Source organism: Oryza brachyantha, chromosome 11 (assembly GCF_000231095.2).
Source record: "Oryza brachyantha chromosome 11, ObraRS2, whole genome shotgun sequence".
NCBI lineage: Eukaryota > Viridiplantae > Streptophyta > Magnoliopsida > Poales > Poaceae > Oryza > Oryza brachyantha.
Genome location: NC_023173.2, coordinates 4420144 through 4439233, shown reverse-complemented (window position 1 = coordinate 4439233; position 19090 = coordinate 4420144). Strand labels below are relative to the sequence as shown.

Below are 19090 nucleotides of genomic sequence, written 5' to 3'. Positions count from 1 at the left end.
AAAAAAAAAATGCAGATTTTCCAAAGAAAGGGCTAGTTTGGAAGATATATCATTCGTTCTCATTAGTTATGATAAATTATGAATGATTATGTACCGGTTATACTATCACCGAAGTCCAATTTGCTATCTATGAAATTCTTCTGATTGATGTCTGGTCAGATAGTCCTTGCATTGGTTTTGTGCTTTTGTCACTTTAGCAGCAGCCTCGGCTGTTATTTTCAGGGCATCTCCTGCTGCCTCATGCCTCCTTTGGAGGGAGGAATTCCAAAGAATTTTTTATGGAAAATTAACTAATTACTGTAAAAATCTTATAAATTTCATGTGTTCTAAAGGAACCCTCAGCCAGCTTACTTGTTGTTACTTCCATCATTTGAGACATACTGCCTCCATCCAAAAAGAATCAATTTGGGGTTTTTTTTTCAGCGTTTAACCATTCATCTTATTTAAAAACCTATAAAAAATAAAAAATAATCACACATAAAGTATTGTTTATGTTTTATCATCTAATAACAATAAAAATATTAATCGTATTTTTTAAATAAGATAAAGAATCAAACATTACATCTAGAGAAATGAAAAATGGTCTTATTTTAGAATGGAGGAAAAAATTCTTTATCAAATACTAGATGGGAAGCCACATATACACCGGAATAATTAACTTTTTACCACTCTTATAAGTGATGATAACATATTTGTCACTGAACCTACATGTCATAAACACATGATGGTTCACATGTCATAGACAGCGACTGGCAAATCTATAATCATTCAATCTTAAGAGTAGCAAGAAGTTAAATACCAATACAAAATTGGGGAAAGAGGATAACATAGCATGTCAAATCAACCCAGGTTAAGTTCCCATTGGCCTTCTACGACATTGATTTCACAATGGTTCCATTCTTTGGTCTCCATTTTCTTGCTCCAATCCAGCTTCTCTTGACATGAACATGTAAAAATGTAAACTTCATCATATGTTGCTCATATAGTATCTTCGAATCTGCTCATGCTGGCAACATTTTCTTCAAAATCAACATCAGTAATTGCAATTCCATAACTATGTCCAATCACGATCCTATCGCCTCGCGCATGAAAAGAAAAAGCAACACAACACAATGTAAGTTAAGTCAGAAGGATTACAAGGATGTGGGCACACAGCAATTTCATCTTTTTTAGGAAATCGACATGTTTCACATGTCACAATTGTACGCTACTGAAATGTGCAGATCTATGACTCAACATAAATGATGAGGAAAAATCATTATATTTTTTCTTCTGTACTCATTTCCTATAACTTGCTGGCTAGTTGGTAACATTCCAGGCATTCAAAAAAGATAACTATAAACAATTGTTTTTGTTCTCACCTTCTTGATCCCTTCATACATCCTAATGCATGAACTTTTCTAAGCCCAAAGTTGAGGATACCCTCAAGCTGAAAGAAAATGAAACATGCACACTGTTATTTTGCACCAAATATCCATAAGATCGTGTCTGCAATCCAACGATGCAAAGTAGTAGTAGGCATTAGCCACACACATTGTTTCTGGAAAGCTGTGCCTTGCATTAGGCTATTTGGAAAAGGGATTTTCGAAATAAACGTATAGGTCCTGTCTGTAGTATTCACATGGAAAGAAGCAGAGCTTCTGCCTTGTTTAAAAAGAATCTTTGAATACGAAAAAAAGAGTATTCTCCTGCCTTAAGAGTTAAAACTGATGCCAAAGTTAACATGAAAATATGGTTTACCTAAAGGTATTGGAATTCCAGAGACGAACAGTCCCGTCCCGTGAACCTGTTATCAGTATAGGAAGCTCAGGATGTGAACAGACAGCGCTGACTCTATTTGCATGTCCTTCGAGTGTTTGAACACAACGCTTGTTCTGCACATCCCAGATCTGTATCAATATTGAAGACATTAGAACAACATGCTCTGTACATATCCTCCAGAACATATTAGTTTTTCATGAAAATGCATTCTTTATAAAGATGGCATACCTTGGCAGTGCCATCCTCAGAACCTGTGACCACATACTGTTTATCACCACTAGTAAAGTAATCCAAACATCTCAAAATGGATGCATGGCCAGCCAATGTGAGCTTAGAACGGGGAGAATCAACACTCCAAATCTGAAAAATTCAAGTGTATGAGTTTAGAATCATTGAAGCAAAGCCCAGTAAAAAAATATGTTAATGGATTATCCCATAACTTAGTTTAAGATAATGAGAGAAATACCTACATACCTTGAGTGTCATGTCCTTGGAAATACCGGCAAAAACGTTGGTATCTTTGGGGTTGAAGGCTACTTGCATGACAGAACCGGAGTGCTCCTCTTTAAACACCTGACGGCACTTCCAGCCATTTTCCCAGTCCCGCAGCTTAATTATCAGGTCATAGGATGCCGACAGTACATAAGGCTGAGTTGGAAGAATAGCCAAAGAAGTGATTTGACTACTGAAAGCCTTGAAACTCGTGACCATCTTCATTGTATTGTAATTGCACACATATATTCGACCATCACCACCTCCGGCCACAATCCATTGCTTCCGTGAAATAAATTTAGCCGTCAAAACTGCAATTGGAGTGATTAGACATTGAAAGGTTTTTAGAAAGGAAAATTATTTAAGTAAATTTCACAAAATACTCTAATCAAATTATCAAAACTGGTTAAATATCACAAAACTACAAGTAATAATAGCACCTTGTTGAGCTCCTGAACAAGCATCTTCTGCCGCATGTGCTAATGGCCCTCTTTAGAGCAGTATAATAGCAGACTATAAGATAGTTATAGATATATTTTAAGAAGATAAAAGAAAAGAGATGAGAGAAGTGGACTACAGATTTATAGCCATTTATAGCCAGCTGCAGCACGAACTCCAAGACACAATATATATATATATGTATAATAGGTGTGACAAGATAATATATATTTTATAGATAACTATTGTATGAATTGACTGTTAAATTGACTATAGATGATTTGGAGCTAGTAATTAGCTATACTATTGAACTTGCTGTTAGTGCCAAACACATGTTTGCAATCCTATTACGCGACCTATGCCAACAATGACAACCTCTACCATAGTCTCTCTTTTAGTCTATCCCATGCATTGTTTGGATAGAAACATTAGTAGCTCAACTAGTTATGACAAGCATGTTCTCACCTAGTAGCAACACCATCCGGAGAAATAAGACAATCAGAGTTGCCGATGATGGCATGGTAGTTGCTGCTACAATGAGTGATCGGGCGACCGGACAACTGAGATCATGGGACTAACATGTAAGGAAGAGATTCACAATGCTAGCAGCAAAATCTAAAAGGATTATGAATTGAGTGGTAATTTCTGAAAGGCTTGCGAATTAGATTGCAAATTGCGAAATTTCTCCTGTCACGCTCAAAGCATTATGACATCCTCGATTTGTTTTACATGATATTTTGAGTAAACTCCACGATACCCTATATTTTATACTCAAAGGTATGGGTTGAAGGCCACATTTGGCATTACTGGCATGGGTGGATCTATAGGGCGGTCTGGGTGGTCTCAGATCACCCAAAAAATAGCAATACACCCTATTAAATATATGAGAACGAGTTTAACAGTATAGCCAACTAATAGCTCTAGATCATCTATAGTCAATCTAATAGTCAATTCATACAACAGTTACACATCAAACATACACTACACTATTAATATCTGGTCCCACATATCACACACACATTGTGTCTTAGAGTTCATGTTGTAGTTGACTATAAATATGTGGCTCGCTACTCTTCTCTCTTCTCGTTTATCTTCTTAAAATATCTTTATAGCTCGCTTAATTATAGCTTGCTATTGTACCTGCTATTTAAGTTATTCACAGTGCTGGCACACGCGTCGACGGAAAGCTAGAAACGGAAGTGTCGCGGCGCCTCTACTCCTCGCAATAAGGCCAGTCTCAATGCATAGTTTCATAGCATAATTACTAAGACTGTAAACTAGGTAATCAAGCCAGATGAGTTTTATGGCTCTCATCTCATAAAACTTTCTCATTTTATGACCTTGCAGGTCAGTAAATTTAACACCCTATTTAATATGCATGACACCCTATAAAATATATATTAAGATTGGCCTAATGCGAATTGTAATCAACTCCTCGTTTTTTGCTTCGCTGGTCCTCGCCGGCCGCCCGCAATTCCCGCAAATAAATAACGCCGCACAAGTAAATTAACAGAGTTTTTTTAGGTCCTTGAAATAGTACCTGGAGGTAATAGTACTGGGAGGTACCAGATCAAATCTAGCCGTTCATTTAGCAGGGGCAGGATGGACCAAATGAAAAAATAACATGAAACGACCATCAAAGCAAAGCAGCAAAGCAAATCGGTGTCTCTTCCTCTCCCTTCACCTTGCCACCAGCAAAGCAGCTCAGATATGCCTGTGCCATAGCTGCCTCTCCCCTTCCTTGCTCCGGTCGGCTATGGTGTGTGCTTCCTCCCCTTCGACGCTGTGCCACGCTGTTCCTTGCGGCTCTTCTTCTGTTGGATGCCGCAGCAGGTGCGCCGCAGTAATCGATCTGGCTAATCGATGGAGATATATTGAATCCCAGAGAAATGGTTCATTCCACTGCAAGGCAAAATAGCTTACGTGGTTTTCTCTTGAGCACATCAAGTTGAAGTTGAATCAAGGAATGGCTTTGTTGCTTAGAACAAGTGGCCAGGTCATATACACACCGAAGCAGCAAAAGATGCAATTTCTGACCCAACGAAGAAGCACTGAGACCTCATTTCATGTCTACGTACAGATGTATCTAGTTATTGTTGCCGTAAAACATTTATTTTGGGGATGACTAATATAATGCGCACTGAGCATATCTTCAGATACACATCGATCTATTTTGCCACATATTCAAGAAATATAAGCTAGTAGAACAAAACACCTACCTCCCTAGCATGAATCGACACCGACACCAATCTGATCTGTGCTCGACCTGCATCAAAGCTGCTCAATCTTCCTCCTCGGATCTGGGCGACGTGCAGAATGCCGAGCCGGTATTTTTCCAGCAAACGATAGCCACCATGCATGACGATACCTGCTGCAACAACTCCTGGAGTGTGGGTAGGGAAACTCCTTGGGTTGGATCCGTATTCCGTCGGTCCTTGTGTCGATGCGCCTATAGGATAGAGGCGCAACCGTCGCACAGGAAGGAGGCCGACGAGGCGCCGCCCGCCGCTGCTGACGAGGTGCCGCCCGCCGCTGCCGATGAGGTCAGGATTCACAAGGTTGAGGCGCAGCCGTCGCACAGGACGAGCCACCGCCGACGAGGCGCCGCCCGCCGCTGCCGATGACATCGAGATTCACAAGGCTGCCTGCGATCAAATGGAATGTGAATGCTGGAGGTCAGACGATGCTATCCCCTGGAACAAAGGGAGTGAATGAGAAAATACATTTTTGCCCTTCTACTCAAGTAGCGCACGCGGGCGGAGATGAGGAATGCGCATGGGAAATCTGTACCTGCAGATATTGAATCTTCCCAACAATGTGGCTCAATGAACGGATACGATTTTGGTACCTTTCATTCTAAAGGAGGGTAAAAAAAGCTCAAATTAACAAGGGTGTCACCAAGCCGGACGGAACGGGCGCCGCGAGCGGCCAGCCCCGCCTAGCGTCCACGCCCACGCCCATCCAGACACGCCGCGCGCCGGCCACCAGGCCGACCTCCGCCCCTGCCCCTTGACTGCCCTAGACCGCTAGACCGCAGTGCACCGCAGCGCCCGAGTCGCCGCCATGACCTGCAAGGAAAACTGTACTGGAGGCGAGGGCACTGGACTGCCGTCCTGTCCTGACGACCGCGGCACGCGGGAGCGCCGACGAGGTGTCAGGTGATCAACCAACCACCACCGCGGCGGCGCGGCCCACGCCAACCAGCAACGGCTTCAACCTTCGGTTGCCTATTTGCGTGGTTGCAAATGCAATAAAAAAGACAGACATACCGTAAAAGGTACCCATCAGCAAGACAACGTAACAACCATTGAATTTTTGGTTGTTTACCCGAACGCCAGTGAACCTGAAAGTGCTATAGAAATTTTAAAGATGAAGCTATTCTGAATAATTTTCATGTCCTGATATTTTTTTATTTCGAAAAATACGCGTCCAATTATTATGTAGGTGTAGAAAACCAGTCATTGGACGACAATTTTAGGTTTTCTACTTAACTACTTGTGTACCTTTAATAACTTTTAGTTTAACTCTTGTGCATTTGTGATATTAAATTGTTAATTGTAGTAATATGTTGTAGATTGTTGATTGTTTAACATGAACAACGATGGAGATCGATATTTCATCTCTTTTTGACCTGATATAAAGAAAAAGTAGCATTTCAATCTTCTATAAACTTTTATAGCCACATAAGCTTGTTTTAAGGCAACATTTTACTTAATTGTCAATTTTACATGTTTTAAGATGCCTTGCTTAATATATCATGGTACACTTTTGGTCTATTCTATTATTTATAATTATAATGCATGGTATATATATTAGCATAGTTATATTTAGTGTGTTTAGAAACAAAATTAAGTGACCATATCCTAAATCCTAGATCCGCCCTGATTACCAGTGTCATGTAATCTCGGATACTGCTCCCTTGGTTCACAAATCCTCACTTATATAAGTTTTGAAATATGCATTTGCTGGAAATTTTTATTTTAAAGGTTTATGAATTTTCTAACTATTGATTTCTTAATATATGCTGTTGGTTTAATTCTTTCCATGAGATGATATTAGTTTAGGTATGCTAAATTAAATTTAGTTCAGATTTTAGTAATATGAGGCTCTTGCCACTCATCTGTTCTAAGGACTAGTACTACCTTTATATTCCAAGGTAGACGTCGCACTTGTCTCTTCTTTCTTTCAGCCTAATAGGCACTCATGTTGCTGACGCATGATCCGGCATGGTCATCGTCTCAAGGATTTGGTAATAAATAAGGTATTTGTTACTCCTCTGTTTACATTTAGTTGGCAATATTAACCTTTTGGTGTTTTGACTTTAACTATTAATACTTTTTAAATGATTAAACTATGGTTTCGTACCTTACAGTGAGATTTAGGATGCAACACACTTAATAATACCACAGCATCATTTCAATCTATCTATTATATATATAATATATAAAGTAAGAGAAAAAGAAGCCACCACGTTTATTCTCATGTGTTAGAAATCTCATATTAATCGAAGAAAAAAGAGGCAGCACGTTTATTCTCACGGGTTAAAAAATCTCATATTAATCGAAGAAAAATAAGAGGAAAAAATGAAAAACAAAAAGAAAACGATTTTTTGGATTGGATCGGACAACTGGAGATGTGATCTGATCTAGATTAGATTACGTACATACATAAGCACGTTCAAGTCAGGATTTTTTGGACTCGGACACTTAAAAAGAACGTGATTTTTTGGAATCGGACACGTACATCTCAAGATTTCTATAAGAGAAAAGAAACAACATGATCTTTTGGAATGGCTAAAAAATCCCACATTAATCGAATGAAAATAAGAGAAAAAATGATAATAGACAATAAAAGGAAAAATCATCAAATAAAATAAGAGATAAAAATAAAAGATAATAATTTTTTTGGAACTGGACAATGAAAGAAAAAAAATCAGGTTTTTGCAATACTTAACGCTTGGGCACAGCGTTACAAGGCCGTGGAGAACGATCAGGTTTTAGAAAAGAGATTTTTTTTTAATAGGACAACGATCAGGTTTTGGGTTTCCATAAGAGAAAACAATCTTTTGAATCGAACAATGAAAATCAAAGAAACATAATGTTAGTTTTTTAGATCGGACAACATCAGGTTTTAGGTTTCCATAAGAGAGAAAAAAAAAGAGAGAAAAGAACAGTTTCTTTTGAATCGGATAATGAAAATCAAATAAAGATAATGTTATTTTTTAGATCGGACAAGGGAAGAAAAGATCAATTAAAAATAAAGAAAAATAATAAAAAAAGTCCATGCATAATAAAGTTTAGAAAAACCTAAATCTCATATAACAATTTTTATAGTAATTGATATTGAGGGAAGAGTTCATCTATAAATACAATTTAGAAACATCTAAAATTCCGGTTAAAAAGAACCAGATTATAAATATAATTTTGGAATTAAATATAAAGAAAAATAATAAAAGAGTCCATGTGTAAATACAATTTAGAAAAATTCAAATCTCGGATTAAAAATTTTAAAATAATTGATATTGAGGGAAATTTCCATCTATAAATACAATTTGGAAAGTTCTAAAATTTTGGTTAGAAATTGGAAAAATTAAGAGAAAGTGTCCATTTATAAATATAATTTAGAAGTATCTAAATCTTGAATTATAAATTAAATATTACGTAGAAAAGAGTTTATGTATAAGTACATTTTAGAATATAGGTAAATGGGGTTTCATGTAAAAATATAATTTAGAAAAAAATAAATTTGAATTAAACAACTAAAAAATAATTATTGTGTAGATAAGAGACCATATATAGATACAATTTATAATTATGCTAGCCGCGCAAATGCGCGGGCCACCTACTAGTTATTTATAAAATATTTTTAAAAATATGGGTGATCAAGGTGTAAAGGTATAAAAATGAATAGTAATGTGAAATATTTTATAATCTGGAGTACAAATATATATACTCACTACTACCTCATCTCGAAGAAATTTTGGCTGGTTTGGTTTAAAGCCTACATATGGCTTACCAATATTTGGTCATATGTACATTTTGGATGGCCAATATTTCGTAAGGCCAAATTATGTTTGGTTAGAGGCTAAAAATTGACCTTATCAATTATTTCACTCTTATCATTAGCACGTTATCCACATGCTAGCCAAGGTTTGAATTCAAGCGAAAACATGACTTCAATTTTTATGACAAAAAGTTGATAAGGCTAGTTCAGGCCATAAACCAAACCAACCATTCATCTTTCATTCATGTCACGCACACTGATGTACAGCCAAAAGACTAAAACACCATTTACGTTTTCAAACTCCAATAAATTCATCCCGCACTATCACAAAATGTCCCTAACTTTCTTATACTCTAATACAATGATTACTCTAAAGATAAAGTATTTTCGGAAAAAAATTGGGAAAGATAAAGTTAATTTGGGATTAAGTATATAAAAGCTTGGGTATACCAATTACTTTGGGCCGTTGTTAGTACGAACCGGAGAAAAGGAGTTTCCGAACATCTAACTGTGGTTTGGGGTTCAGATTACTGGATTAGGTAGCCTTCACATTCTAGGATTAGCTAATTAATCCAGATTTCCCCCCAATCACTAGGTTATCTGACCTTCACTACTGTGTACGGACAATTTTAGAGTGCTTTGGGCCACATTTGACGGCTAATTTTTTATTTTTGATTACACTTTGTTTAACGTTTTTCTTACTTTTGATTAGGTAATTTTAACTCTGCTATAATTTAGAAGCAGTGGTTATGACTTATGACATCATTTTTTTGGAGGTTGATCACCCCAAACCACTCTCTCAGCACATTAACAACCTAGAGCACATCAACTTCAGCACAGTAATGAACTCACTCACCAGTGTGCATGTCAGTTTCTTGCCAGAGGAATAGTTGGATATGGCTACATAAGAGGGATTGATGTGATCTGAAGTATAACAAATATAAAGTTATCTCGTACTAGATGAAAATATCAGTTAAAAGAGTGGTACAAAGTGAAAGTTGGACAGTAAAACATGACCTAAAGTTGAATTTACTCAAAATTTATAAATGATATATGTTTCAAGAACTAAAAAAAGTGTTGAAACTGAATTTCAATATTTAGGAAAATGTAATTATATAGATCGATTACTAACCTTTTTTTCAAAAGAAAACTGGATTTCTGAATGCTAGGATTGCGCACACGTCCCATTTTAATCACTGTAAATTTCGTTCACTTCCTTAGAAACATTTGATGCACATTGCACAAGCAATTAATCCTTGTTTGTTTATTCAATAACTAAACATGAACTAGTTTGCATATTTGAGACAAATATATATTCGTAGTAAAGGTAACGAACTTACTGAATTTTCTTCACAAAAATGTACACGCAAAATTGGTGATATAAATTCTTACATTTTCGGTCCAAACTATGAATGTCTGCTTTGAATGTTATTATCCTGTGTTCCAAGTACTCCGGTGCCATCAAGTGGCAGGCCCACTTCAATTCAAGAGTATTCAAATTAATACGCAAGATTTTTGATAAAAAAATTATATATATACTATGTATTCATATTTATAGTCAATAAAATAAATAAAGGCATATTTCAGCCCAAGAAATCCAAAAATATTAATGTGGGCTGTTTCTACCCCACTTCATTCGGCCCATCGAAACTAAAATTGGCCCAATAGCCCATATATTGCTAACCCTAGTTTTTCTCCAAGTTGTTGTTTGGCTGTGTGCAGTGTGTGTGAGACCGTGAGTACCCCTCCGCAGCGCGGGCGGCGGCGGAGGCGGAGCGGGAGGCGCGCGGCTAGGCTGGGCTGGAGGTGCGCCGTCCGGCGGCGGAGGGCGGATTCCGGGGGACGCTGAGGCGGAGGAACCGGAGGAGAGGAGCGAGCGACGGGCGTGGTGGCATGCGGCCGCCGGCGCCGGGCCGCATCGGGTGGCCCACGGGAGCGGCAGATCTCGAGGACGGCGGCCTCCACACCACACGCTTTTCATCGAAGTTTTCCGGGCCTCGACATGCCATGTTGATGGCTCATCGATTGCCAGCTCGTTAGCTAGCTAGCTCAATCGACCAATTTAATTGATCTGCGAGCTGAGAAAACTGGATGCAACACATGGTAAATTTTCGTTGCTGCATCAAGCATATATTGTTCTCGATGAAGTGCTCGTCTGATTTTGTTGCTCTGTAAATGCCACAGCTTTCTTTGGACCTGATCGAGGAATGGAGCAAGAACCACCCGGAGGCATCCATTTGCACGTCGGCGGGCGTCTCGCGGTTCAAAAGGTTCGCCAATTTCTAGGACTATTACGGCCTTCCGGAATTCAGAAAGGTAAGGCCAAACAACTCATTTTCTTCATTTTTCATCGTATACATGTTTCATATATTGTCAATTTCTATACGTGGAAAAATGTTACGTTGTGATATATAAAATGAAATATGACTTTAGTCTCAATTTTTGACATTTTGTGTTATATATGCTATATATGGTACGATCGTTACAAGCCAATTATTGATCTTTCGGGTATATTTTTTTATATGCCCTAACATTTTGAATACCCAATCTTTGAATCCTGCCCCTGCCCAATCCCCTGCATAACGAACAACACAAGATATATATTTTCATGATGCATTAAGCTAACAAATAAAAGAAATACATGCATGCTAGGCTCCTTTTCTGCTGACTGCGGTTTATATTTAAAATGAAACTAGCACATTGCCCTTGCGTTGCAATGGGATTTAGTTTTTTTAAAAAATATCATAACATGTTATTAATATTATTTTTTGTATGTGTCATATTTTAATTGTTACATATATTTTTGTTATTTTTGTTAGTGACATATGGGTCTATTAATTTTATGATTCATTTTTATCATTATTTTTTCTTTTAAAAATAGAGTATAGATTTAAAAAAATAAGGAGTTGGTGGTGGTGATGGCCTGAAAGAGTAAAGTGCAAATTTTCATTCAAATATAGAGCTATCACAAACCAGACCATGCATTAGTTTCTTCTACACACAGTATAGATAATTCTCTTTTTCAGAAAGAGTAAAGTGCAAATTTTCATTCAAAGATGTCATATTTGAATGATTTTTTAAAATCTTCTCAAATAGATGTATGTAAATATATATTTATAGTACTAAATCCATTGGTGTTGACCTTTCAGAAAATAAAAATCTCATAAATCAACCTGCTAGACTCACCATAGACAGGATCAATCTGAATCTGTTCAGATCTTTCATTAGTTGTAACCCAACTTCTCATATGCACGTTTAGGGATGAAAACGGCTCGGAAACGGACGGAAACCACCTCTACCGTTTCCATTTCCATATTTCTTTCGGAATCGGAACCGGAACTATCACGCCCCAACCCTAGGAACCCCCCTAGGTCGGGCCTGTGCTCTAGGACATCAAGATTTCCTAAGATTTCCCTCACCCCTTGCAGAACAGACTTCATCTTTCGCCACACCCCAACCAAAAGAGAAACTCTCATCCGCAATTCATTCTTCTGGGTACAATGAAGAAATAACTCCAGGCCCCATTGTATTGTTTTCAGGGACCCATTTTCCAGTACAAGAAAACAACCACTCACGACTGAGGCTCCTGAAGAGGAGAGTCAGATTTCGAGGTCATAGAACTCAAGCTGCATGTACAAATAGATAGAGTAGAGTTATTTATGCCAGGATCAATTTTATGGTATGGCAAAGTTGGGCGATGGTTTGGCCTTAAGGTGGAAGTGGCAGGACGTGGGTGGATCCGATCGAATCAATCAGTGTGTAAGTAGGACACCCAAATATTAGAAGCGTACCTGCTATCAGATAAGGCAGGATCCTCATGGTCGGCTACGTGCTGCACTTCAACGTATTCCTGGTCTGCTACATCCCCCATAATCTTCACAGCCTTTATTCTAGCCCTCTGCTGAGCCCTAGTCCTACCACCTCCCCTCTTTTCAGTCGGAGTACCACGACCACGTGACTGGGCTTTCCCCCACCAACTCACTCTCTTAAGCCAAATCCCTCTAAAATCAGGGAGTCCATTGCTTACGCACTTGAGGAGGCATAGAAGGAGCAATTCCATTATGTGCTAAAGGCTGCGGAATAAGAGCTCTTAGTCGTAACGTCAAGTCACCCCTACACTTGAATTTCATATTTTCAAAATAAAGCCTTGCACCTCCATGTGACCTAACAGGACTCAAATAAAGCCTTGCACCTCTATGTGACCTAACAGGACTTTTGAATTAACTCTGCGATTTTGAAGACGGAGGAAATGAAAGCTGAAGAAGTTATCGAAACTTGGTTTAGTATCAAGGTTCTTCTCTTCCAACCAACACACATGTCTTTTCTGCGCACTTTGTGCTCACTTGTCCTCACTCATGCGCACCCGTGAAATGACTTCCCGGTCGGTCGCCCATCCTAAAATTGCTCCAGGCCAAGCACACTTAACCTTAGAGTTCTCTCGAGATAAGCTTCCGGAAAAGAAGTTGCAACTTGTTGGTATGAGTATCTTATCAAATCCTATTAAGCCTTGGGCTGGGATGTTACATAGGGCTGAGCAGAAAGCTGTGAGGACGTCCCAAAGCCTAGGTGGTGCAATGCTCCGAGACATGTCAGCGCGAAATATCTGGATGGATGGGGCCTCAAATTAAACCCAAATAATTACGATAACCATCCAACCTCATCGCAGACCCCGACGTGTCTTGAAGAGGGCACTACAAAGGCTCTAAGCCATCGGATATGAAATAGAAGACATAACCATTGGAATAGCCACGCCAGTCATCTACGTCATACGCCCGTCAACCACTCGATGGTGGCAACCAAAAGCGTACCCCAGAGACTCGATCTCAACAAAGGCATATTCCCCGATTATCTCAACCATTTCAAACCCATCCTCATGTGGGACTAGTCGCCCAGGAATGCAACATAGCCTCACATAAATCATCTCAAGCATGATATCCGAATCATAAGTGGTTCTAACCATAACGCATAAATAGTCTTAATAAGTTTTAAGTAGTACTTGGCGACAAGCCATACATATTGGTTCATGCGGTAAGCGTGCTACCCAAAAGCCCATAGGCAAACCGGCTAGGGTAAATCCCTAGTTAGAACCATCCTGGAAATCACAAGCTGCATCAAACTCCTCATCCAAACAGTCAATACCTGCAGCAGGGTCTGAACCAAAAACAAGTAAAAGAAAGCAAGAAATCAGTACATTAATCAAATTAATGTACTGACAAGTCGGTGACAACCCTAGCATGCTACATGTTAGCCGTATTCAAGGATAAGCTGTGTATAGGTTAATTTGCATAAATGCCAGTTTTAGTTCACAATATTTTCTCAACGGAATTTTTTTTTAACAATAGTATAGAGTTAGTAAAACTTGTAATGTAAATGAATAAATAACACGCGTCTACCCCTCAAGGTAGATCATCACCACTTACCATCATATCATCACCATTCACCGAACTTTACCCAAGTTCACCAACAAAACATTCCAACCATTTTTCAAGTTCACAAAGAGTTTATCAAAATCACAAACTATACTCATGACACTTCACCATGCCGCTCATGACCGTGAGCACGGCTAATCGATTAGTTTTAGACTCTGCAGAGTTTGTACAACTTTTAAGCCCACATGATATGGATCGCTCTAGTTTGTCCGATACCCGTCGGTATCACCACACTCTACACATTGAGTGTGATCTAGAGGTCATAACAAAACCGTTACATTGTTTATTGTTTAGCCTTGCACTAGCACGATGTGTGTTTTACCCACGCTACTAGCAAAGTAGCGCCACTAGGTAGCGGGCCCACGCTTTAACCTAGCGCCGTAAGGAACCCTACCCGGAATCCCTCACGAGGCACGGCACCGTTGTATTGGACAGACTGCCCGCTCAAATCATCACATACCACATGTCGTTAATCAATTTCAACAAATCATAATCCATAGGAAGTTCCGATAAGGTACCAAAACCCGGTAACTCATACTCTTCGGCCTACCAAGATGCAAGGCTAAACTCTAAACAACTTAATAGGTTAAGGCCAGCCCATACTTAGCACATGTGGTTTGTACTGTTTTCATTAGTTGGTGACATAGAGTGAGGTCCTTAATCGACCTGGGCGAACGCTCCCCCTATCGGTGCACATCTACTACCATATGTACACCACTCGCCGCCCAAGTCTAAAAACAAGTTTCCTCCATTTTCTATTCTCAATACTCACACATTTAAAATTCTGTCCAGCAGCATCAAAATAACCTTTTTCACATATAACATTTATCAAAATGAGTAATTTGTAAGGCGGTAACCGAATATATAAGCATATAGCGGCAATATAAGCATAGCATAATCCCAAATAACACAATAATTGTATCCAAGAGCACCCTATGGTTACAACCAGCAAGGATTCAATATTTCAAGGTAGGTTATGCAGCAATTTGGTCATATCTACCATTCCCATATTTATAAAATTTCTTTTTCTAAAATTAATACTAGCTAACGTATGCATGTTTGCAATAGAATCATTTAGCCCATTAAAACATAGGATCAAAGTGGTCAAAGGAGGGGCTGACTTGCCTTCGTCCGCAAACACCTGAACCTGGTCTTCAACAAACTCACCCTCTTCTTCTTCGACGTATTCTTCCTCTATTCAAAATACGCGTATACGATAAATACAAAAATGCATTAAAACCAAAAATGTATGAAAATGCATGAGACTTATGCCGTGAGTGTGTGCTGGTCTCAGGTGGCCTCTAGTGAAGAAATTTTTATTTTATCACTTTGTTTTACAGAGATATGCATTTAATAATTAAAAAGGTTTAAAAAGGGCTAAGTTTTATTAAGCAACATTTTTGTACAGAAGTGAAGAAAATTACTTTACAAAGTTACAGAGCATGATTTTAGAAAATTAACAGAAGTGGTTTCACAATTTTTAGCGCTATTTTCAATTTGTTATGGATTTAACAAGCTCTAGGAGACATTTAGGGAAAAACAAAAATAAAGGAAAAGTTTGTACAAAAAGTACCAAGTTTTATATTTTTCTAAAATAGTTCACAGTTCCACGGATCTAACAAAATTGGTTTCACAATTTTCAGAGTTAAAATGAATTTTCTACAAAATTTTGAAGTTCTGCTCATTCTCAGCAAAAAAAATAAAGAAATCATTTTTTCAAAATTTAATTTCAGCCGGGCCCACATGTCAGTGAATGGCGTTTTCTGAAGTGAGGGGCGTTTTGCAGAAAGGCCCTCGTAAGATAGGAAATCAACCCGCACTCCCTTGCTACAGTAATATGTGTCTAGGCAGTTTTCGGATAGGACCCTAGCTTTAGTCGAATTCTCCGAAGGAGGTCCCTCGTCGGCTCAAACAAGGGGCAGCCATGGGTGAGTTGGATTTTTAGCTCGCCGGCGACGATCGGTGGCCTGAATCGATTTGAGCGCAAAAGAGAAAATGTAGAGGGAGTCCTTGCGCATCCGTGAGTGGTGGTGGTGAGGGAAATGGTGGTCCGTAGCCCATGGAACACGAGCAACAACAGTGGTATGTCTTGGTATGGCCATGCATGTGCTTGTAATGGCTTGGTTAGTGCATGCAAGGGCTCGGTTAGTGCAAAATAGTTAGTGCCAGAGATGTTTCAAGGTACTAGGGTGCTCACCAAGCGAAGAAACGGATAAAACGATGTCCACGGGAGCGGTGAAGACGTTGGCCGGCGGCGAGGTCGGTGACGCCCACCACGTGTTCGATAGATTGCTTTTTGGCAAAAGAGGCACGAATGAGCTCGGCGTGATACATAGATCACGTTCCATAGGAAGAAAGTGAGAGGGACTCACCGGGGATGGAGAACGACGACGCCTAAGTTGCCGGTGCCGGGAAAGACGGCCGAGCTCCGGGCAATCTGGGCATGGTATTCGTTTGCTCGGGCTTGGAACGCGATGTGGGGATGATGCCCTTGCTACTGGCGCGCTGGCTTGTGAAATAAGCAAGAGTGAAGTGGGGGGGAGTGAGAGAGAGAGGGGTGGCTAGTGAAATCATGGGGTTTCTTGGGCTCCCATTGGGCATGGAGGGCGGTGGAGGCTGTGAGGAGAGATTGGGAGGCTGCCATGTGGGTCCTAGGAGTGTGGAGCCCACTTGCAAGTGAAAGAGATTTGAAATCTGGTTTGGAGGCTAAGTCATGGAAGGTTGTCTGCCATGGATCTTTGGAGGGGATTGAAGGGAGATTTTGTGCAGCAACAAGCGTGTACTAGTGGTCCTCTTGGTCGGGGGTGATGTGGAGAGTGAAAGGGCTGAAATGGTTTTGGTTAGAAGTCTTTGGTTTAGGCTTAATAAAGGGATGAACATAGGTTGACAGCATGATTAGCAGCCGTTGACAGTGCAGTTAGTAGCTGATTCGATTTTTGGAGGGAGAGAAGAAAGGGTTAAAGAGTGATCTATGGTGTGCCACTCCTCGTAGTGTTAGAGGAAAGTTAGTAGAAGACTTTGGATGAAACCAAACTTTTAAAAGAGGTTTTTAAATAAATTTTTCGAAGAGAGCAAGTTTGAATCTACTAACAGTTTTTCAGGTTTTTGGAGAGATTAAAATAAATCAAAGAGTTATCAAACCTTAATTAAAAATTATGAAAATTTGTGGGTTGGTTTCTGACATATCAAGTTATTTTTCAGAATTTTTGCAGAATTTTTGGATGCACATAAATACCAAATTAATTATTTTTGTGACTCTAGGTCTATTATTGCATGTGATGATGAGATGATTAAGATCCAAAAACAATTAAAATCACTCCCAACCACATGATGCATTTAAGTTAAATTTAGTTCTCGGGTTTACGGGCTTAGGTATGTTACAGGAACCGGAAACCCCGGATACGGTATCGGAATCAGAAAATATTGAAAACGAAAACGGAGCGGATACGAACGGACCGAATACAGTATCGAATCAGAAAATATACGATGTCGACCGACGGAGCTGCGCACGTTAACGGCGATGGCAGCGGCAGCGGCAATGGTGGCGCCGGTAGCAGTGGCAGTGGCAACATCAACGGAGGCAGTACTGCCTCGAACCACAGTGGATGGCCATTCTCAGGGTATACCGCGCTTCCTTTTCTTCTGTTTACTATTTTAGAGTACCTGTTAGCAATATTTTCATTGCTACACGTACACGAATTGGATGTTTGTGCTTATCATATCTTAAGCATGATGGTAGATGTTCTGTTAATAATTTTTAGATTATTCCTTATGTCTGTCATGTCTATTGTCTTATTATTTTTGATTAAAATATGCCAAAATGTGATCATATTTCGAACACCTTTAGCATTGTAATCATCGTAGTCTGTCAACCTCCTTATTTTTAAGTCATATTTAAAATAGATCATCTTTTTTGTTTAGTTTTTCAGGTTGCCGATTAAGACACATTTATCAGTTGAATTTCTTTATTTATGTGACAGCCGAGAACCTTTTTTGCTAGAGAGATTGACATGCATTTGCTCTAGAAATTCCATTTTTTCCCCTTGCCAATTACGTAACCCATTAATCATTTTTGGTTGTTTTACAAATTTGTCCATTAGTATATAATATATGTTCAAATAATGAGAGTTGACGCTTTTCCTTCTTCCTGAACTGTTGTTCAGATTGAATTAGTCTTTGATTCTGCTGGCCTCCATCTGCAAAGTGTTTTTGTGTTTTCTTTATCATTTAACACTGATCCCATTTCTATTTATTCAGCCTTATCGCTGACAGTTGGATATAAAGGATATTATGGAGTCAAGCATGATCATCTTCTGCAAACTTTAAATATCGTGCTTGGTGTACCTGGTTAGTAATACCTGTTTACTCGATACGTATTTAGATATTTACTCTTATGTACTAGAATATTACAATATAAATTAGTTTACATTTTTTTGAGTTCAGATCTAACAAGACTTTCACGTATCTTTTTCTATGGTTCAATTCTATTTTTGTTCTTAGATGTCCTGCGTGTTATACTCAATATATACATGTTTGAATATTTACTATTATGTACTATAATATTATAATACAAATTAGTTTACAATTTTTTACAGTTCAAATCTAGCAAGACTTTCACGTATGTTCGGTTCTACTTTTACACTTAGAGATGTCCGGTGGCAACGTTTCATCTAGTTTAAACAATTGAGCACGGTATGGGGCTAAGATGAACGAGTCTTCGGATGAATAGACCTGTGAACTATCAGGCCCGCTTTGAACTATCGATCTGAGCCAAGGGCCCTACGGCTGATTGATAAGAACGAGCCGTTTACAGCATGTCAACGTTCTCTAAAGCCCTTCTAGACTCCCAAGTGGAGTTCTAATAAATAAATTAGGGAAAAACTAGCTGTCAACTCATAGGTCGCACGGGCATTTATAAATAATAAAACCTATTAATTTATTAAAGTAATAGAAAAAAGAGCCTCCAT

The 19090-nt window shown here is 39.0% G+C and overlaps 1 protein-coding gene and 1 long non-coding RNA gene across 2 annotated transcripts; one reads left to right on the top strand and one right to left on the bottom strand.

Moving 5' to 3' along the window:
- Positions 1-978: 978 nt before the first annotated feature.
- On the bottom strand, positions 979-5318 carry LOC121055740 (putative coatomer subunit beta'-3). The gene is made up of 6 exons (XM_040528788.1): positions 4911-5318; positions 2236-2409; positions 1990-2121; positions 1770-1889; positions 1362-1429; positions 979-1072 (listed from the first exon to the last, which is right to left on the bottom strand). Exons 1-6 carry the CDS (start codon positions 5316-5318, stop codon positions 979-981), a joined length of 996 nt encoding a protein of 331 aa, XP_040384722.1.
- A 5104-nt stretch (positions 5319-10422) lies between these two features.
- On the top strand, positions 10423-18680 carry LOC102702977. The gene is made up of 4 exons (XR_423896.3): positions 10423-10797; positions 10879-11010; positions 17507-17743; positions 18381-18680. It is a non-coding gene; the product is annotated as an uncharacterized LOC102702977 (long non-coding RNA).
- The last annotated feature ends 410 nt before the right edge of the window (positions 18681-19090 follow it).